The following is a 22,862-nucleotide window of genomic DNA, read 5'->3' on the forward strand; positions in this document are numbered from 1 at the left end:
TATGGATTAGGAGCAGTTCTGACGCAGAAGTATGATGAGCAGGAATTTGTGATATGTTATCTATCCAGAACACTTTCACGTCCTGAACGGAATTATTCCAGTACAGAGCATGAATGCCTCGCTGTTCTTTGGGCAGTTGAAAAACTTCGTTGTTACTTGGAACTCTCTAAGTTCTCTGTCATAACTGATCGTCACTCTTTGTTGTGGTTGGAGAACTTGAAGGATGCGCAGGGTAGACTTGGTCGCTGGGCTTTGAAACTTCAATAATTCGACTATGAAGTAATTCATAGAAAAGGTAAGGAACATGTGGTTCCGGACACTCTTTCGAGAGCGTTACCTGTTGTTGATATATTGAACTTAATTTTCTAGAGGTTTCCGATGTTAGTGATCGTTGGTATTTGAAAATGCGTGAACGTATCCTTAAAGATCCACTTCATTTTTCTAAATGGCGTGTAGAGTCTGGTAAACTCTATAAATATATTGGACCTGATTTTCCTAGCGCACACACAATTTTTTATAGAAAGAAATATTTATATTTAAGTAAATAAATATTTTTATTTTCATATAAATAAAGCGGCTTTACCGACTATACCGGTTTGGTACTAAAAAAATACAGCACGCCGCTGCAGTACTTTCAGTCATTTTAATCTATAACCTACGTCTATAACGAGCCTCTCGCTATGTATCTGTTAATTTTTACGTATAGACTCGTCTATGGATAATTCAGTTCTCGCGTTACTTGCGCCGAGAAACTATGTCGAACGCAGCGGAGGTATACTTGTCCACGCTCGACGACCAAACATTACGCTACGTAATCGACACCTTGAACGAAAGCGACGAAAATCGCGAAAAATGCTTGGAAGAAATCAGAGCGTGGCTTCGGGGAGACGCGGCCTGGTTGAATGCTCGCACGGAGACAAAACACATCCTCCCATTTTTGCGAGGATGCAAGTTTAACATTGAAAAAACCAAGACGAAAATGACAAATTACTACACGATGCGTCGAGATAGACCTGAATGGTTTACGAACAGAAACCCCTTGCTTCCCGTACTACAAGAACTGATAAGATTGGGGATTTTTGTTCCTCTAAAACATCATCACGAGAACCAATCGGTGGTTCTGGTACGAACGGCAGCTCACGATCCAAAAAAGCACCAATGGAACGACATTTTCAAAGCGGGAATGATGATTTTAGATGTCATGTGTATGGAGAACGAGAAAGCACAAATCTACGGTGTGATTGCCATTTTTGACATGACCGGTATCGGCTTCGCTCACTACCGTACCATGACTCCTTCCCTGATGAAGAATGCTGTTTTCTCTTGGCAGAACTACCACGTCAGGCCGAAGAAACTGGAGTTTGTTAATTCACCGACCTACATCAATGTAGCGTTGAACATAATCAAAAGCTTTATGACTGAGAAAATGAGAGGAAGAGTGAAAGTGCATTTTGGTGGAGTGTGCAAAGCGCAAGAAGTGGTGAACAGAGATATTTTGCCTCCGGAATATGGCGGAGAGGGTGAAAGTATGGCCAAGTTAGGGGAGTTCTGGTTGGATAAACTGGTTCAGTACAAAGCCTGGTTTGCGGATGATGAACGTTACAAGGCCGAGTGATTTTTTTTTCTGGAAATGTGTATTTTATTTGAAAAAAAGCTGTGATATGACCACTATTGGCAATTTTAGTATTATAAATCTTAATTCAGAACTTCGCAATTAGTGGAATAAATTAGTGGTTTCAATTACACTTTATACATTTTAGTTTACGATCATTTACAAAATCAAAAAAAAACAATTAAGGTTAATAGAATATCCTAGTAACAGCTTGCGGTAGTCAGTTGTATCCATAGAGAAAGGTTAATATTTAGCTTATAAAACAATCAACTTTTGGTTTCTAACCACAATTTTTCTTGACGAATAATAAATCTAAGGCAAAAATTACATTTCTCCCATTTTCAAGTGTAATTATTAGTGGAAAAGTTAAAAGTTTGTTAACTTTTTCTACTACTTGAAAATGTTTACTACTAATTTTGACGTTTGAATGAAGCTTTAAGGACACTAAGTCGGCTACCAGAGGCTACTGTTAAAATGATAATTAAATATTAACTTTGCATATTTTGCTTGGTTTTGGGTCAACAATTTAAATACCTACCTCATAAAATTTATTGGCTATATTACATTAAATATTTTTGTTTTTGACAGGAAATTAGGTCTGCGTTATAATGATTACTGTGATGCAATTGATTTAAAAACATTTTAAATTTAATAATACTAAAAATACTTTAGAAATAACTATTTTTTCTTAACTATGCATCAGTAAAAGAAATAATATGTGGATGTTCTAAAATTCAACCACTAATTTTTATGAAGTAGGTTTAGTCAGGAGTAAGAAGATAGCATAAAGTTCAAATTAAAAATTGTATGAAAAATCAAAGAGACCTTAACTTGTGATGCAATGTATTATGTACTGCTGGTAAATATTAGATTTTTAAATGTATATACTGACGTAAAATAAATAAAGAGGTTTAAATTGATTAATTTTTATTTATTTTCTATATTATAATTTTTTAGACCAGATTTTTTATGTTATTGATATTAAATTTTAAATACGTTCCAATTACAAACGTTTTATCTAGTTTTTCTTATGAGTAAAATTATTTATTAATTTTGTAATTAATGAAGGACATAAATATAATAACTTAACTGGTAATGAAAGTAATTGCTAAGTTAATAAATAATTTTATTTTATTAATATATTTATGTTTAAATTGCCTAATATATTAAATATATAAATTTGACTATTTTTTGGAGGGCTTAAAACGAAAAATAAGTTTTCTCAAATAAAATGGTTATCTTTGAGCTTATTAATTTAAAAACATAGTCAAGAAGTTTTTTAAATATTCATGCGTCTAAGCTAAATTTCATCTCATGACCCGAAATAGCATAAATGGAACGAAATGTACAAATCTGGAAATATGGAGAACGAGAAAGCGCAAATCTACGGGGTTATTGCCATTTTTAACATGACCGGCATCGGATTCGCTCACCATCGCACCATAACTCCTTCCCTGATGAAGAATGCTGTTTTTGCTTGGCGATAAAATCGCGACAAATGCTTGGAAGAAATCAGCGAGTGGCTTCATGAAGACGCGGCCTGGTTGAACGCCCGCACGGAAACCAAACACATCCTCCCATTTTTGCGAGGATGTAAGTTAAACATTGAAAAAACCAAGACGAAAATGACAAATTAATACACGATGCGTTATCTAGTTTTTCTTACGAGTAAAATTATTTTTTAATTTTGTAATTAATGAAGGACATAAATATAATAACTTAACTGGTAATTAAAGTAATTGCTAAATTAATAATTAATTTTATTTTATTAATATATTTATGTTTAAATTGCCTAATATATTAAATATATAAATTTGACTATTTTTTGGAGGGCATAAAACGAAAAATAAGTTTTCTCAAATAAAATGGTTATCTTTGAGCTTATTAATTTAAAAACATAGTCAAGAAGTTTTTTAAATATTCATGCGTCTAAGCTAAATTTCATCTCATGGCCCGAAATAGCATAAATGGAACCAAATGTACAAATCTGGAAATATGGAGAACGAGAAAGCGCAAATCTACGGGGTTATTGCCATTTTTAATATGACCGGCATCGGATTCACTCACCATCGCACCATAACTCCTTCCCTGATGAAGAATGCTGTTTTTGCTTGGCGATAAAATCGCGACAAATGCTTGGAAGAAATCAGCGAGTGGCTTCATGAAGACGCGGCCTGGTTGAACGCCCGCACGGAAACCAAACACATCCTCCCATTTTTGCGAGGATGTAAGTTTAACATTGAAAAAACCAAGACGAAAATGACAAATTAATACACGATGCGTTGAGATATACCTGAATGGTTTACGAACAGAAACCCCTTGCTTCCCGTACTACAAGAACTGATAAAATTGGAGATTTTTGTTCCATTGTAACATCACCACGAGAACCAATTGGTGGTCCTGGTACGAACGGCAGCTCACGATCCAAAAAAGCACCAATTGAACGACATTTTCAAAGCGGGAATGATGATTCTAGATGTCATGTGTATGGAGAACGAGAAAGCGCAAATCTATGGTGTGACTGCCATTTTTGACATGACCGGCATCGGCTTCGCTCACTACCGTACCATGACTCCTTCCCTGATGAAGAATGCTGTATTCTCTTGGCAGAACTACCACGTCAGGCCGAAGAAAGTGGAGTTTGTTAATTCACCGACCTACATCAATGTGGCGTTGAACATAATCAAAGCTTTATGATTGAGAAAATGAAAGGAAGAGTGAAAGTGCATTTTGGTGGTGTGTGCAAAGCGCAAGAAGTGGTGAACAGGGATATTTTGCCTCCGGAATATGGCGGAGAGGGTGAAAGTATGGCCAAGTTAGGGGAGTTCTGGTTAGATAAACTGGTTGAGTACAAAGACTGGTTTGCGGATGATGAACGTTACAAGGCCGAGTGATTTTTTTCTGGAAAAGTGTCTTTTATTTGAAAAAAGCTGTGATATGACCACGGTTGCAATTTTAGTATTATTAAGGATACCTACTAAGTTGGCTACCAGAGGCTACTGTTAAAATGATAATTAAATATTAACTTTGCATATTTTGCTTGGTTTTGGGTCAACAATTTAAATACCTACCTCATAAAATTTATTGGCTATATTACATTAAATATTTTTGTTTTTGACAGGAAATTAGGTCTGCGTTATAATGATTACTGTGATGTAATTGATTTAGAAACATTTGAAATTTAACGTTACTTAAAATACTTTAAAAAATAATATTTTGTTAACTATGCATGTGTAAAAGAAATATTATGTAGATGTTCTAAAATTGATGTTCGCTAATTTTTATGAAGTAGATATACTCAGGAGTAATAAGATAGCATAAAGTTCAATTTAAATTATATGGGAAATCACAGAGACCTTAACTTGTGTATTATCTACTACTGGTGAATATTAGATTTTTAAATGTATGTATACAGGATACTACAAATTCGAGGTACGAGCTTTGGTATCTCGGTAACCGTAATAGATACGAACATGGTTAAATTGGGGTAAAGTTGCGCTTTGGGATGTTCACCAAGATGCCATCAAAAAAGTTTTCAAAATTTTAAGGATTGCTGAGTTTTTTGGAAAAAACTTTTTTTTTTGAAAATCAATTTTATTTTTTCCTGTTTTTCCTGTCGTTACTTTTTAGAAAATCAAAAAACAAATTGCAGATTCTCATAGTATTAGGGCTATCTTATAGAATTTTTAGATTTTCAAATTAGCTGATAATTTGTGAGATACAGAGGCCAACTTAATTTTTTTAAATACGGACCTGCATTTTTTATATCAGATTTTGAAAGAACTCGGTCTCCTGAGTACAACCATATGCCACACTTAATATATTTTTTTTGTTTTAAACACAATTTATTTAAGCTAATTTCAAGTCCGGCTCTGATTTTTTTAAATATTTAATCTATTCATCGTAACAATATTGATAAGCTTTCAAACTTATCAATGACGTGGTGTAAAACATTGAATACGGAAAATCAAATGCAATAAAATAATATTAAATAGTTAATATAAATATAATATAATATAAACAATCAAATAATTTCCCGGGAAGATGGATTGGAAAGCAGGTATATTGGATTGGTATAGCAGTATAATGTCCAGCGAGGTTCCTGGACCTATCGCCAAAGGGCTACATTACTTGACGTCGTTTGTAAAAGTGAAATCAATTCATCTCAACATTTACAATAAAGAGTACCACAGAGTACAAAATGCATTCGGATGCATAAGAAAACTTTCTTTCTTGTTGCTGTTAAGGTATCCAAAGCAAAAAAAAAGTTCTTTCAAAACCTGGAATAAAAAATGCGTATACTATACGGTCCGTATACTAATTTGAAAATCTAAAAATACTGTCAGATAGTCCTAATAAAGTGACTATGAGAATGTGCAATTAGTTTTATGATTTTCTGAAAAGTAACGACAGGAAAAAATAAAATCGTTTTTCAAAAAAATCAGTTTTTTCCAAAAATCTCAGCAATCCTTGAAATTTTTAAAACTTTTTTGATGGCATCTTGGTGAACATCCCAATACGCAACTTTGCCACTATCTTCGTACCTATTACGGTTACCGAGATACGAATGCTCGTACCTCGAATTTGTAGCACCCTGTTATAGTGATGTAAAATTGAAATAAAGAGGTTTACATTAATTAATTTGCATTTATTTTTAATATCTATTATTATTGTTTAGATCAGCTATTTATTTATGTTATTGATATTCAATTTTAAATACATTCCAATTACAAACGTTTTATGGAATTTTTCTTATGAGTAAAATTACTTTTTTAATTTTGTAAGTATTACGCGTCTAAGCTTTATTTGCAGCTCATGGTCCTAAAAAGCCATAAATGGAACGAAATATTCAAATTTGGAAAGACGATTCTACAGTATATTCCCGGATTGTCTTTACAAGAGGAAAAACTTTTTTATTATTGATATTTAGGGAAAATTGCATTTTCCATTATTTTTGGTTGTTCTAAAACGGTTAATCCCGCTTATTTCCAAAAATTTCCATACCGTTTGAGAGAAAATTAGAAAAAAAAAACATTCAAAAAACAAAGTCCTAAAAAGTAGAAAGCTATGGTAATATAATTTCGATTTCATTCTTTGATAGATTGTTATTATTAATTTTGATTAACGTCATATTTTTTCTGTTATTAAAGTATCGCGTTTTTTGATAACTTTATCACCCTTTCCATAGCATTGACCTTAATAAATTTTGTGGTTCTTTAACAATTTAAAATAGCAGGAAGAAATAAAATTCTAGCAATAACAATCTATCAAAGAAGGAAAACGGATTTATATTACCATAGAAACGCGTTTTGGTTTTTACGACTTCAGCAATATTTCATTTTTCATTCATTAGTGGAGTGCTTTAAGCCCTTATGAGATACAAACCTCGGAATTCATTTACCGTGAACGAATTTTTATAAAACTTTTTGCATTGTATTGTTAATTATTACAAAGTTTATCTATTTAAATTCGTTGCTTTCAATTTAGTATTTAAATAAACACACACATAATATACAAATGCATACATACAAGAAGGCTCCGTTTTCCGGAAAAGCTCTGTATCAGGATTCCTATTTGAGATTTTCACTCCAAACCTTTTACAAAATATATGTTTAATGGTAGTTCACATTTCAAAAATATTTTTATAGATATACAGGGTGAGTCAAATATATATTATTTATTTATTCGAGTTTAGTGAATTTGCTATAAAATTCTGGTTCCAAAAATACCTTAATACCATAGAGTATGGTCTTTGAATTATGACCATGTCCATGAGGACGTCAATATAGACGTCCAGGAACCTTCGTATGGGAACTTCTAATCGAGATGATCGACTTATTGTAAGTTTATAGCTAAGAAACCGCTGTTTGCCAGCTTTTCAAATTGATAATGAATTGCCCTTAAGAACCGTACATATTAACTAACGGACTACAAGAAAAAGATTAAATGAAGCAAACCTTATGTCAAGAAGGCCTGCTTCGGGACCAGAACTTACTAGATGTGTTGACTAGGCTCAAAAGCAAAGGCATGGTCTTAATGTAAAAATTACGAAAAATGTTAGTGCCTTCTTTAAAACCGAATATTTCCATCAAAAATAAAGCTAATGAGATGAACCAAAAAACAAACCATCGAGAAAGGATGTATCTAGATGATAAAATAATTTTTAAATTTCTTGCTGTTTTAACATATTTTACAGGGTGTTTCAAACTTTCATCAAAAATATCAACATTTTGTTTTCCCTCGTATAATTAACAGATGGGCAGTTTCATTTTTAATTTAGAAAAAGATACTAAGAAGTCAAATAATTTGGCAACAGATTGCTTAAAAAATCATCAAAATCGGCCCATTAAAATAAAATATATATTAACCTTTAAAATACATCAAAGTTTTAAGGTGCCCATTTTTCGTGCCGGTGAATGTATTTCAAAAACTATACATTTTTATATACAGTATATGACTACTAGTCATATACTTTTCTAATGAAACAAACCTTAATTTTTTTACTAGAATCCAAAAATCAATTAATATACAGGGTTGTTTACCACATACGACACGGAGTATTGTAGCTAAACGATTAAATTTTTTCAAATTTCAAGTTTTGGGTTCGATGAAGGACTATTAGAGGTACAATTTAAAAATATTTTTACAAGATACAGAGTGTCGGAATGGAACAGCCTGTATATTATTACATTTTTTGTTTCTACGATTAAAATAAAGGTAAATTTGATTAAGGTTTATTATACTTAAACGTTACCGTTTTTGAAATATTTTCAATTTTGTGAAATTGCAGTAAAAATTTTAAGGCTTCATTTCTCCAAGGGTATCAAAGTTTTTAATATTAAATATTTACTGAAGTTTATTTATTGATCAGTTATTGTGTTACAATAATAAAAATAATACTACCTTATACAGAGTGTCTAAAAATTTATTTTAAATAATTTCTAGCTTTAAACGTATATCAATAACATCTTTATTTTAAATGGAACGCCCTGTATATTTTAGGAGAATCAGATACAAAATTTAATTGTCTATCAAATTGTATTATACCATTTTTTACCTATCCCTTCAAGTTTTCGTAGAAAATGCATTTTCTTATATTTAGACCTCATTTATCAATGGATTTATCAATACCCATGGAACATTGACATTTTAGATTGTTTTTAAAGCAACAAATGTACAAAATGTACAGGCTAGTAGTATTATCGTTTTTAGCAAAACGATAATACTACTACTTTTTGCATACAAATGAGCTAGTAATATTATCGTTTTTAGCAAAACGATAATATTACTAGCTCATTTGTATGCAAAAAGAAAACTATTTAAATCTTTATAAAAGAGTATACCATTAATTAAATATAACACCATTATTTCCGCCCATATACTAATTAATTACATACTTAATTGTGTGTTCGTTAATAAATTATTCTAAATAAATGTGGATTTGAGTCAGAAATAAATATAATAATAAGTTTAAAAAAAAATATAATAATAAGTTCAAACCAAACCAAACCAAATCAAAATTAAAGTCTCTGTGGTTATAAATAAACATTTATTAAAAAATGAAATATCATTTTTAAGGTGTTACTTTTTATCACACTGTTTAATACCCATACAAAATTCAGTTTTTTAGTATTTGGAGCAATTATTATTAATCAACGCAAACAGTCAGTTAATGTAGTTTGAATACTGGAATCATATTAATTGATCCTCTTTAACAAATATTTAAACAGTTTTTTTTTATTTTTTAATGAAATAAACAAGTTATATCGACAATATTAGTATCTGTACTCTTTAAAAATTTGGTACATCTTTAAAAAGAATCTAAAATGTCAATATTCCATGGGTATATTGATAAATAAGTTCTAAATTACAAGAAAATGCATTTTCTACGGAAACTTAGAAGAGATAGGTAAAAAATGGTATAACATGATTTGATAGACAATTTAATTGTGCATCTGATTCTCGTAAAATATACAGGGTGTTCTATTTAAATTAAACAATTTTTTGCCGTTTGAAGCTAATAATTATTTAAAATAAATTTTTAGACACTCTGTGTAAGGTAGTATAATTTTTATTATTGCAACACAATAACTGAACAATAAATAAACTTCAGTAAATATTTAGTATTAAAAACTTTGATACCCCTGGAGAAATGAAGCCTTAAAATTTTTACTGCAATTTCACAAAATTGAAAATATTTCAAAAACGGTAAGGTTTAAATATAATAAACCTTAATCAAATTTACCTTTATTTTAATCGTAGAAACTAGAAATTTAATAATATACAGGGCGTTCCATTTAAAAAATACAACTTTGATATTTTTTACTTATTTGGGACACTCTGTATCTTGTAAAATTATTTCTAAATTGTAGCTCTAATAGTCCTTCAACGAACCCAAAACTTAAAATTTGTAAAAATCTCATCGTTTAGCTACAATACTCCGTGTCGTATGTGGTGAACAACCCTGTATAGGGTGTTCCATTACAAAAAAAAAACATAACTTTGATGTGTAACTTTTTTTGGGGACACCCTGTAGAACTCTACATAATTTTAGAAAATACTTTAAATTGACTTACATAAGCTCAGGAAATTTCACTTCAATACAAACTTTTGTTCTCCTTGCAAAAACCGCGTCGTATATGACGCGCCATCCTGTACAATTCGATTTCAATCAAAATTTCAATGATTAGAATATAAGCAGAATAGGTATACTTAGAAAAAGAATTAAAAAAATCAAAATATTTAGAAGGAAATAATTAAGAATTTACTAAAATTACTAAAATAAAACATTAAAAGCAACGAAAAAAATGGGTAAACATTTTAGTATTTTATCTGTAAAACACAATACAGAAGGTTTCACATTAATACATTGACAGTAATTGAATTACGAGGTAAAAGTCTCTGGGCTCTCCACTACATCAGCTTTCAGGGAAAAAATCAGCAATAATTTTATCTAAAACGGTATGGAAATTTGGAAAAGTATAAACGGGGTTAATCAATTTGGAACAAGCATACATTTTAATGAAGAATGCATTTTTCTGAAAATGTTAATAATAAAAGAGTTTTTCCTCTTGTAAAGACAATCCAGGGATATACTGTAGATCTCATGCATATGGACAACAAGAAAGCAAAGATCTACTGGGTGATTCCCATTTTTGACATGACCGGCATCGGATTCGCTCACCATCGCACCATGAAGAATGCTGTTTTTGCTTGACAGAACTATTATGGCAAGGCCAAAGAAACTGGAGCAAAATAAGTCGAAAATATCTAAATAAGATATTTTACTTCCCCTCGAAATATACTACCCCCAAAATGTTTTCACTTATTTAAGACTCACCCTGTATATTTTTAACAACAAATTAATATATTATTATATTGGCGGTAGATATTCGTATTCTTATTCGCATTTGAATATTTAAAAATTGATATTTTTTTTACTAAATTTTAAATACCGTAAGATCGAATAAGTGGCTTGGAAATGACGATCGATGTCATTGCCACCATCGAGGTATAGCCTAATATGTAGTTAAATTAACTATTTTACTTTAAAGCAAATTAAAACTTGATCCAAAAAATGATACAGGGTGAGAAAAATTATTATTGAAAATTGGTTATTTTTAAATGCATGTTACTCTCTTAATTTAAATGGAACACCCAGTTTATTATTCCGATATTCAATGGAGAATTCATGTCTCTTCAAAATACTATCAAGGTTACCTACCCCTGAAACAAATATTTTTCTAGATATATTTTCATTTACATACATGATTTGATCTGAGTGGATCCTTATTATTTGATAAAATCTAGGTGGCTGTGGTATGTCTGACGTTACTTCAACATAGATGTCTAATTAGTCCAATTTAACAACTAGTTGCAGTTTCATTTTGTGTGAGTTAAAACAAAAAAAATTCCCAGAAATTTGTCGAAAATGCAAACTTATCCTACATCCGAGAGAATTGACATGATTCTATTAGTTGGTTGACGCCTCCACCAATAATCATTGGTGAGTGCCTCCACCAATTAATAGAATACTTAAATGCACCGGATTTAATCTAGTCTGTTTTTTTATGGGGATATGTTAAAGATAGTGTTCACAAAACTCGACCAACTAGTGTCGACAACATGAAAGAAATTATTGTAGCGGCTTTTCGAGGTAGAACTCCACATAACGCCTTTTAAAATGAAAAGATCCTTTTGAAAAGACAATCATGTTATGCAGTTAACAGGAAAATAAGCATTTTGAGCATTTGATTTCATGTAGCTAATTGTCGCATTATTATAGGTTTATATCAAGTTTTAATTCTGTAATAATTAAAATATGTTTTAAACGTGTATCTTTTTATTACCCTTGAGTATTTTACTCTACAATCTTTAATTTTTGTTAAATTAACAAAAGGTATATCACACAGTCACCTAGATTTTTTCAAATATTAAAGATTTACTGACGCAAAATCATAAAAATTAAAATATCTGGGAAAATCTTTGTTACAACCTTAATAATATTTTGAAGATATATGAATTCACCATTGAACACCGGAAAAATATACGGGTGTTCCATTTAAAATAAAAGAGTAACTTGCTTTTAAAAGTGACTAATGTTCCATATTAATTTTGTCTCACCCTGTATAACTTTTCTGGTCAAATTTCAATTTATTTTAACATACAATGGTTATTGTAATTAAATATCAGGCTATAAAAGGTCAACTAAAATTTAGGTAGCTGTTATCGAAATTTAAAATTTACTCTTCATTTTCACAAAATGTGAAATATGTCAAAATCCTTAGATTTTAGGTATATGCTTCTTTAATAAAACTCACCTTTATTTTTTAACTAGAATCCGAAAATCAATTAATATATAGGGTGTTCCATTAGAGAAAACATAACTTTAATGTGTAACTTGTTTTGGGGACACCCTATATAATTCTATATATTTTTATAAAATGTTTTCAGTTAACCTACGTATCATCTTACTACTTTAATTAACGAGTCATTCCAAAAAGGAGTTTTTCCAAACTGCCTTAAGACAGCAATAATTATTCCTCTGTATAAAGGAGGTGATAAAGATGAAGCTTCGAACTATCGCCCAATTGCACTCCTGCCCACATTATCTAAGATCATTGAAAGATTGGTTAAAAAAGGTTTCTATCTTTTTCTCCTTAAATATAAAATACTTACTACCCATCAATTTGGATTTCTAAGTAACAGTTGCACAAATGATGCTATGTTCGACCTTTTTAATAATGTATACTCTAGCCTGAATAACCATCAGTCTACAGCTACAATTTTCTGTGATTTCTCTAAGGCTTTCGATTGTGTAAATCATAATATCTTAATTAACAAATTGCAATACTATGGTTTCAGGGGAGTGCCGCTCGAATGGCTTAAGTCATATCTTGGCAACAGAAGGCAGCTTGTGAGGATTGATACGTCTATGTCTTCTTGTAAGCCTATAGAATGTGGTGTCCCTCAGGGTTCAGTACTTCGCCCTATTTTGTTTCTGGTGTTTATCAACGACATTGCAAATCTAGACATTAGCGGTAAAATCTGCCTCTTTGCGGGCGATACTAGTTTCACTTGGAGCGGCCCAGATGTTGCGGCGCTATATGATACTATATCCAGTGGACTTACGCACAATTAAGTCTTGGTGCGATTCTAATCTCCTATGCCTCAACCTATCAAAAACTAAAGTTTTGTCATATAAAAGTACTATACAACCTTTTGTACTTAATAACACTACTATTGACGTCGTGGACTCTGTGAAGTTCTTAGGACTTCTTGTAGACAACTCGTTAAAATGGGACTTTCACATTGAAGCTCTATCAAAGAAACTAAGCGCTGCCTGTTTTGCGCTAAGATCAGTTTCTAAGGAACTTAACTTCTCAACCTCTAGAATAGCCTATTATGCCCTTTTGAGTCACATCTTCGTTCTGCTCTTCCATTCTGGGGGTACTTGCTGCGCAACAAAATTTGATCGTGTTTTCATACTTCAGAAGAGAGCAGTTCGATATTTATTAGGACTAAACAGTAGAACTCACTGCCAGAATTTCTTTAAAAATTTGAAAATACTGACTCTTCCTTCTTTATTCATTTTGAATCCGTTTGCTTAATCCGCAAGCACATATCTGCTATTCCCGAAAGGCCATCTCATAACTATCCACTTAGGAATGCAGAGCACGATTTTTATCTGCCAACCCCGAGCTCAGAACTAGTTAAAGCGTTCAATACTGTACAATGCCAAAAAAAATGTACAATCATCTGCCTTTGAATATCAAATCGCTTTCATTCTTTCCGCATTTCGCAAAGCTTTAAAATCATACCTACTGGAGAGCCCTATATGCGGTAAACGACTTTTGTTGATGTTTAATTATGAACAATTTTGTATTTTAAAATTTTGATCATCTCACACACTGGTCAAAGGTCAAGTATTTAATATTCTATAACTTTAAAATTATATCTATTTACTGCGTACTGTTCTAAAATTGTCCATGTATATTCTTTTTGTAATTTTAAAGACTTAAATTTTTTTGAATTGTATTATTTGTATTGTGTATTTTTTGTTGTTTGTATTTTTTTGTGATTTTGTTGTTTGTGAGTGCTTTGTCCATGAAGCTGTTTTGGCTTTTTGCACAATAAAGCGTTGTTTTTTTTGTTTTGTTTTGTTTTATGCTGCCAAACTTTCATTTTGCTATAAACTACCGTTCTCCTTGGAGCTTCTGCGGCGTATGAGAGGCGCCACCCTGTACATTACTTTTTAGAATTAATTCTTGTGCTGACTCTTGCCAGAGAAATAAAATAATGTCTTTACTAAACATTTTGATTGCTTCCTTAAATGTATACAGGGGTATCAAAAATTGCTGGTCTATTTTAAATATTTATATTACATAAAAACTTCGTTATTTCAAATGCAACACTATCTAGTTTTTAAAATAAGTCGAAGCAAATTTAAATGCTCTTTCAAACTATATTAGGGTTTCTTATTTTGAATAAAATTCATATTTTAAATAAAAAGCGATTTTCTAGTGACACTTATAGTAGCTATTTTCAATATCGACATTAGTTTATGGACTTTATTTAAATTTATAACAAGTTATTTTCATTTAATTTACCTACAATAAGGTTAATAAGTAAGTATTTATTATTTTACCCAGAAAAATGAAGCAGTATCTGCTGGTGGAAAGAATCGATATGTTACTATAGTGGTTTTATTTAGAAAGTAAACTGTTTTAAATTTAAATAAAGTCCATAAACTAATGTCGATTTAGAAAATAGCTACTAATTGTCATTAGCAAATTGCCAGGGCGACACCAGCCATCTTGATTGCCATTTTATTGAAAAATCGCTTTTTGTTCAAAATCTGAACCAGATAGGTATAGGAAACCCTAATATAGTTTGAAAGAGCATTTAAATATGCTTCGATAAATTATAAGAAATACAGGGTGTTGTATTTGAAATAACAAAGTTTTCATGTAAAATTTTGATACCCCTATATATTCATTTAAGGAAGAAATAATTTTTTTTAGTAAAGTGTATTTCTCTGACTTTTATTACAGCATGCATATTTAAATATCTCAAAAACTAAAGCTTCTAATCATATTAAATGCTTATAATAAATGCCTTATTTTATGCCCAAAAATCCAAAAATAAAATATATTTTCTTATTCCATAAGAAAAAATGTAACTTTGGTATGGATTTTAGTTCCGACACACTCTGTACATTTCAAAATAATTTTAAATTATGCACATTTAAATTATGCACCTTTCTACATATACCCATAAAACATTTTGTTTCTACATATTTCCGTTTGCGTATAATCCACCGAGGCGAGTGAGGTGCGCCACCCTGTATTTTGTTTGTGAAAATTGAACTATTATTATTATTTATGATTCTAATAATTTAAGTTATATTAATGTGCATGTTTTCAAGAACATTTATTTAAAATAAATGGATAAACAGGAAAATTGAATTATATACCAATATTATATTATTTGCATTAGAAGCAATCGAGATAAAATAAATTAAAATAGAAAAGGATCTGTTTCATATCTTCATAATTTTTTTAGATATTTGGTTTGAAGTGTGTAATTTCTTTATAAACGTTATCAAAATAATAAATATTATTTTGAGATTTTCTAAATTTGTATTGCAATTTAGACATAATGCAAGTGTCTAAACTGAAGCAGAGATATGAGTATTATCCTTGTATTATCAAATGTTTAATGTAATCTATTAATTTATATTAAGTGATAAAATAAAAAAAAAACTACTCACTTGGTCCAGAGGCGTAGTGAGGACACTTTGTATTGGGGGATAATCTTGTAACTGAGTGAAATATTATAGCACGATTTAGTAGTAAAAGAATAAAAGGATCAAGACTTCTCCTTATCACGCCCTCTCCTGCCGAAGGTCGGCAATCGAAATGGCAATTGTGGCTCTCGAAGCTGCAGCCCGGAAGATTTCCGCAGACAAGCGTTCAAACCATCTCCTTAAATCTTTTAGCCATGAGTTCTGGCGTCTTCCTACTGATCTTTTCCTTTGCACTTTGCCCTCTATTATGAGGCGCAGTATTTCGTATCTACCACCTCTCATCACATGACTCAGGTATTGCATTTTTCTTTCCTTGATGGTGTTCAGTATCTCTTTTTGTTTCTGCATGCGCTGAAGTACTTCATCGTTGGTGATCCTTTGTACCCATGAGATTCGCAGCATCCGTCTGTACACATACATTTCGAAGGCTTCTATTCTCTTTTCGGTCTGTGTTTGAGTTTTCAGTCCAGTGTCTAGCTCTCACATCCATGGAGTAACACAGAGAAGACGTAGCATCTGGCCATTCGAGTTCTGAGTTCCGCACTGAGGTCTCGTCTTGTAAAAAATGATTTCATTCTTACGAAGATTTTTCTCGCTTGCTCAATTCTTGAAAATATTTCTCTTTTTGGGTCGCACTGGCTATTGATATGTTAGCTCCTAAATACTTTATTGAGGTCACTTGTTCGATTGTTTGTCCCTTGACACGCAGGTGTGCATTTATTGGAGTCTTAGAACAGACCAATAGTTTGGTCTTGGAGACATTGAGATGCAGTCCAAACATCTCGCTATAGTGGACTACGGAGTCTATAATGATTTGCAGTTCTTCTATATTGTTGGCTATTATAACCGTATCATCGGCATATCTGACATTGTTTATTGGGATCCCATTGAACTTGATTCCACCCTGGATTCGATCCAGTGCTTCTCTAAATATGGTCTCCGAGTACAGGTTAAACAGAAGCAGAGACAAGACGCAACCCTGCCGATTAAGACTATATTTTGATAAAAAAAAATAATCAAAATGTCCTCAAAACAAGACAAAACCGATTACCTCCAGTTTATAGGAAGTGAAAAATAAAAAATATAAATATTTGAACAAGGGCCCGCGACTTGCTCGCTACGTCACTGATATGTACGATCTTGTATACAGTACATAAATATAGTTCTTTGGTAGTACCCTTTATACAAGGGAAGTACCTACTAAAGAACTGGAGCGTGGAGATATATTAGGTTCAATTATTTATTATATATAGGGAATTATAATATATATTATATTAGAGGGGGGGGGGATTATAAAATTATGGCATTTCCAATGCGTTTATGCATATGAATTAGGATACAAAAAGTAAAGTACATACACGAATTGTAATATCAGTTATTTGGAACTTGTACCATACTGTTGTTTATTTTGTTGACCAGACAAAACTGACTACCAGACTGTTGTGTATTTGTTGTAATGAGATAATATTTATTTATATCGCTAATATCGATAAAAGATTTTTGATAAATAAAAATAACTAGCTTTAGTTAAAAATTTATTGTTTACATAATTTCGTAACAAACATACATCACAAACCACATTTTATAACAATATACAACTACTATTTGAGCTCGAGTACACTTAAAAATAAGATTGTCATTTTTAAAATGATCTTAATTACTAGAGAGAGTTTATATAACTTTCCATATTATTGCACCAATGGAAAATACAGAAAATTGGTACTGTTATAGAGAATACATAGAAAGAAACAAGAAGAAATATATTTGTTTTAGTCTTTGTCCCTCTCATTCTCTTTCAATCTGGCTCTCTCTATTTGTCTATTTGAAATTGTATAAAAAATTAACAAATAAATTCTAACCTACGACGACTAAAGTTACTATACATTAAGTACCTAACAAGAGAAAAAAGGCAAGGTGTATTATAAATTAAAACAAAATGACTATGTAAACCGAAACAAACACTATTATAGTGTAAAATTTGGGAATTTTTGAATTCGAGTAAATGTACATTGATTTGGTAAACCTGTGCTTTAAGCAGTTCAGAATGGTTCTTATGAACATTTTTTTGTGTTCCATTAATTCATTAATTTGGGTGTATTATACTTTTTGCAATTAATTTTACGTAATTAATTAACTTTTAATATTAAATAATATAAGTGACTATATTTTATATAGTCTATTAAAATTATATTTCGATACTTATGAACTGCAGAATCAATATCTGATATATTTGATTTTGAAATTGCCGTTTTTATCTTCTACTTCTATTACATTTACTTCATTATCAATTAATAGATAAACTATATATTATAGACAAAGAAAAAATATCTGTAGATGATTGACGATTAGGTGTAGCCTAGCTATTTCTTATTTCAGAGAAAGCCGCTAAAAGATTTAAGTAAGTTTTAAGAATGTCCACTCATGTGTGTCTTCAGTCACAGAAAACACAGGTTTACCATAGATTGATCTACTATTATTAAGTTATCTATTTCTATTGCATTATTTCGTTGTTCGTTCAGCCTCTTTTTATTCGTAGCACTATCAAGCTGATAGTCAAGAATAGCACTATCCAGACGATCGTAGAAAGGAATCCGTAGTAAACATCCGGTTCCAAAAACGACCAACCTCTCGTCATCATTGCCCTGAGCGATGTCGTGGCTAACGTCAGAGGTAAGAACGTGGAGATGTAACGCAACACTGTGGGCATGCCCTCTATGGGCCAGATGACGCCGCTAAGTAACAGCGTGGGGTAGAAACTGCCCAGTGCCAGCTGGATGGCGTTCCTTTCCAGTTCGCAAACGGCGGAAATGACGAAACCGAAGCACATGCCGCACAGGCCTTGGAGGATGGTGAGGATGACGACGACGACGATGTCGCCTTGACACTCGACCTTGAAGACGAGGATCATGAATATGAGGACCAAGGTGGTTTGGCCGCACATCACGACGAACTGGGTGACCACGTGGGAGAAGAGGATTTCTCCTGGAGTTACACCTAGAAGAAAATGAACTTGTTAAGATTTTAAAACAATGAACATTTCTGACGATTAGGTCAGATATTTAAGGTGTTCAAATCGATGTCCGAATATTCCATCGACATAGTACTACTTTAAATTTAACAATTGCTAATTGATAACAATTACTTAATAAGGTAAAACCAAAACGCTTCAAACTTTCTGTATGATTATTTTTTAATTGGTTTTTAATTTTTACGTATGTTATGTTCTTTAAAATCAAAGAAGCGATAGCCATACATTACTAACATCAAAGAATATTATAGTTAACACGAATTATCTTTGCTAACATCTACAGATGCATAAGCAATACATACATACATACTCTTCTTTCATTATAATTTTTATGAAGTGATAGTGTTTTGTGAAGCTTCTTATCAAAAATCGCATTTATGATACTGACATACCGACTTAAAGATTTAGACGTATTCCTACTAGATTTTAACGCTTGATGCTACAAGAAATATTTTTGTAGGTTATTTTCGAAAAGGCACTTTTTCTCAAAAACTATGCAAAGGTGATTTTTTCAAGAGACAAAAATGTAGTAAGTATTAGGAGAACCCTTTTAAAAACATATCTGTGTTGTGAACCCTGCGTACTATATCTGACGATGATATGAGATACCCTCCGAAAGGATAATATGCTTTTTGATGGTTAGTTAAATTTTATTACAAGAGCTAATGAGATTGGAGTTTGGATTCCAACCCAGAGAAATTTTTCAATGACTTATAGAACATATATGACAACATATAGAGCTTGTTCAATGGAACAAAGAGAACAAGAAAATTGTAAAATATTGCAATTTTTTACAGGGGCGAAATACTCGAAGGTTTACAAGGTTTCCATTATTTATTATATAAATAGAAAATTTGACGTACGCTTAAGACAGCTAATATTTGTTTTGACATAATATGTTTATACATTATTTCTTATGATTCATAAAGTTAGATGATTAATAGTTATGGATAAAAGAATGTGATGACAATATGAATTCAATAGTCAATTTTTGTTCAGTTCAATTCAATAGAATTCTTTGGATTTTTGAGGATATATTCTGTTTAAATTAAAAACATATTATTTTTCTGTTTATAATAAAACAACTGCCTTGAATAAGTTCTACATATTTTCGTGAATTAGGGACTCTAGTAGAAAATTTTAAAAAAAATTATATAATTCAGCTGACTAAAGCTATGCATTATGCATAAAATCATTAGTTAGTTAAATAATATATGTATAATAAGCAAATATTAATAATTACAGGCGGATTACGGCTTGAGAAAGATATAAATATATTTAAATTTGAAATCGGCAGGTTTAGGACTAGGAATTAAACAACTTTTTTTTTAATTTCCCGCGTTTCGACGTGTATTTTCACCTTTATCAAGGCTATTTTCAGCTAAAAGATCCTTATGTAAAAATTAATTAAGCAACTTCTCCTGATAGCATGGTCCTAAATCTGCTAAAGCCATTCCATCTGTAACATAATGACGCAAATCTACCACATTATATGTAAATTCTTTATATGAAATGTACGTGTAGTACTTAAGACAGGAGGACGCGTCGCACAGTGCTTCGAACATATGGCTCTAGAGGACAAAAATGCAAAACTTCTCTTTTATTGGGGCAATTTATTCAAACTAGGTTTATTTGACACAAATGATGAGTACTCTCATTGTACTAAATGATGATGTTCTTAGTCCCACGTTTATGAAAAAAAATCTTATAAATAATAAAAATGTTGGAGCTCTGTTCCATCTAAGGAAATAATAATTTATAGTATGAAAACGGTGTAAGTATTGAATAAATTCCTGTGATAAAAAAGAATTGGAATAACATTAGAACATGATTCCTACAATATAAACCTAATATAAGATAAAAATATTTTTCTTTAATGAAAAAGAAACATTAATGTTATATTTAATTTAAAAAAAAACTTAAGATACTATAAATTTACTTTAGGACAACAAAATGCATAGATCGTAACTACTCTGATTCAGAAGAATCATTGCTGACAGAATCTTCCAAATTTATACTATCCAAATCACAGGTAGATGAAATATCCTCACATATAAGATATTACTATACATCATTTTCTAATATGTTACTTTTTCGCGTTGTTACTGTTCTTTTTGTTGGTATGAGGGGTTTGGATGTTAATAGTTACCTCTTTAATAGACCATATCCATATATTATTTTTTCGTTTTCTTGGGTATGAGGTTTTATAATAAATTGAAAGATGGGAACATTTTTTATGCCACGTTTCGCTCCAACATAGTGGGCTCAGACACAAGTGGTTATCTCATTGGACTGGAAGGTTCATCAATATCTAATAAAGAACACATTTTTTGAAATATAAATAATTTTGAGTTCTTGTCCTTATGATCAAGCCAAGTATTAACCAGATCGGCATTGCTTATCAATTTTACTCCATCTGAAAAGTATTATAAAATAAAGTTCGTCGCAAGCAGACGCAGGTGAACTATGCAAAAATTAAAAGTGTATGAATATGGCAACAAAAATATTCAATAAATACGATATATTTTGATATGTTTTTTTTTAATGCCTTTTTGAAGTTTGAAAACGTAAAATTTTTATACCCATTTAAGAATCATCTTGAAAAATAAATAAAAACTAAACAATAACGAACTTGTTTAGAAATAAATTTAAAGTACATACCTTTTTACGTTTAACAATATCCATAGTGACTTTCAATTAAGTACGTAACGTTTAACTCCATATACAGAACTACTATGAATGTTATTCTTTTCACTGATATAAGATAATGATCGCAAAATTTATTTTTAGTGAAAATATTTGCTAACAAAAAAACGCTGTTTATGAAAAATAATATACAGGATGGTTGAACATTGCTATAAGTATTAAATTACATATTCAGATATTAGTAAATTTTAACTTTTTTTTCGATTTTTGGTCCATGGAACGAAGCACTGTGCGTCGGTGTCCCTACTTATTCAGAACATCGAAATAAATATGGCAAAATAGATCTTTGCCCGGACACCCTATAACTAGTTGAAATTTGAACCGCTGAAACTTAAGAAATGTCGAGAGGATAAATATTTCTTTAAAAAAGATTTTCTATACATTATATTATATATTTTTATACTTTAAATTTTTCCACTGAATTATTTTTTGTTCTAATAATAAAATCACTTTATAGCTTTAAAATTAGTTTTAAGCTACTCATACTGTAATTCATTAGTAGTGGAGTGCCCATAGACTTTTACCTCGGAATTCAATTACTGTGAATGTATTAATGTAAAACCTTCTGTATTGTGTTTTATAGATAAAATACTAAAAAATGTTTACCCATTTTTTTTTGTTCCTTTTAATTTTTTATTTTAGTAATTTTAGTAAATTCTTATTTATTTCCTTCTTAATATTTTGATTTTTTTAATTCTTTTTCTAAGTAAATTTATTGAAATAAATAAATCTAATACATAAGGTATACCTATTCTGCTTATATTCTAATCATTGAAATTTTGATTGAAATCGAATTATACAGGGTGGCGCGTCATATACGACGCGGTTTTTGCAAGGAGAACAAAAGTTCGTATTGAAGTGAAATTTTCTGAGCTTATGTAAGTCAATTTAAAGTATTTTCTAAAATTATGTACAGTTCTACAGGGTGTCCCCAAAAAAAGTTACACATCAAAGTTATGTTTTTTGTAATGGTTAATAATAACACCCTATATATTAATAGATTTTTGGATTCTAGTGAAAAAATAAAGGTTTGTTTCATTAGAAAGGTATATGACTAAAATGTATAGTTTTTGAAATGGGCACCTTAAAACTTTGATGTATTTTAAAGATTAATATATTTTATTTTAATGGACCGATTTTGATGATTTTTTAAGCAGTGTGTTGCCAAATTATTTGCCTTCTTAGTATATTTTTCTAAATTAAAAATG

At 30.9% G+C, this 22,862-nt stretch overlaps 2 protein-coding genes and 1 pseudogene across 4 annotated transcripts in view; 2 read left to right on the forward strand and 1 right to left on the reverse strand.

The window, feature by feature from the left end:
- The first annotated feature begins 693 nt into the window (after positions 1-693).
- LOC115883456 (retinol-binding protein pinta-like) lies at positions 694-2,532 on the forward strand. The gene has a single exon (XM_030901820.1). It carries the CDS (start codon positions 755-757, stop codon positions 1,613-1,615), a length of 861 nt encoding a protein of 286 aa, XP_030757680.1. The 5' UTR covers positions 694-754; the 3' UTR covers positions 1,616-2,532.
- A 1,204-nt stretch (positions 2,533-3,736) lies between these two features.
- Positions 3,737-4,601, forward strand: LOC115883466 (annotated as a pseudogene).
- Positions 4,602-17,442: 12,841 nt separating this feature from the next.
- LOC115883469 (ABC transporter G family member 20) overlaps positions 17,443-22,862 on the reverse strand; it is a 148,553-nt gene continuing 143,133 nt past the window's right edge. For all 3 annotated transcript variants that reach the window (XM_030901833.1, XM_030901831.1, XM_030901832.1), the window contains exon 10: positions 17,443-18,914. In XM_030901833.1, coding sequence (XP_030757693.1) covers positions 18,436-18,914 — 479 coding nt within the window. In that variant the 3' untranslated portion in view covers positions 17,443-18,435. The remainder of the gene's footprint in view (positions 18,915-22,862) is intronic.

The sequence above is a fragment of the Sitophilus oryzae genome, unplaced genomic scaffold (assembly GCF_002938485.1).
Source record: "Sitophilus oryzae breed Bouriz unplaced genomic scaffold, Soryzae_2.0 scaffold_1903_pilon_pilon, whole genome shotgun sequence".
Classification (NCBI taxonomy): Eukaryota; Metazoa; Arthropoda; class Insecta; order Coleoptera; family Curculionidae; genus Sitophilus; species Sitophilus oryzae.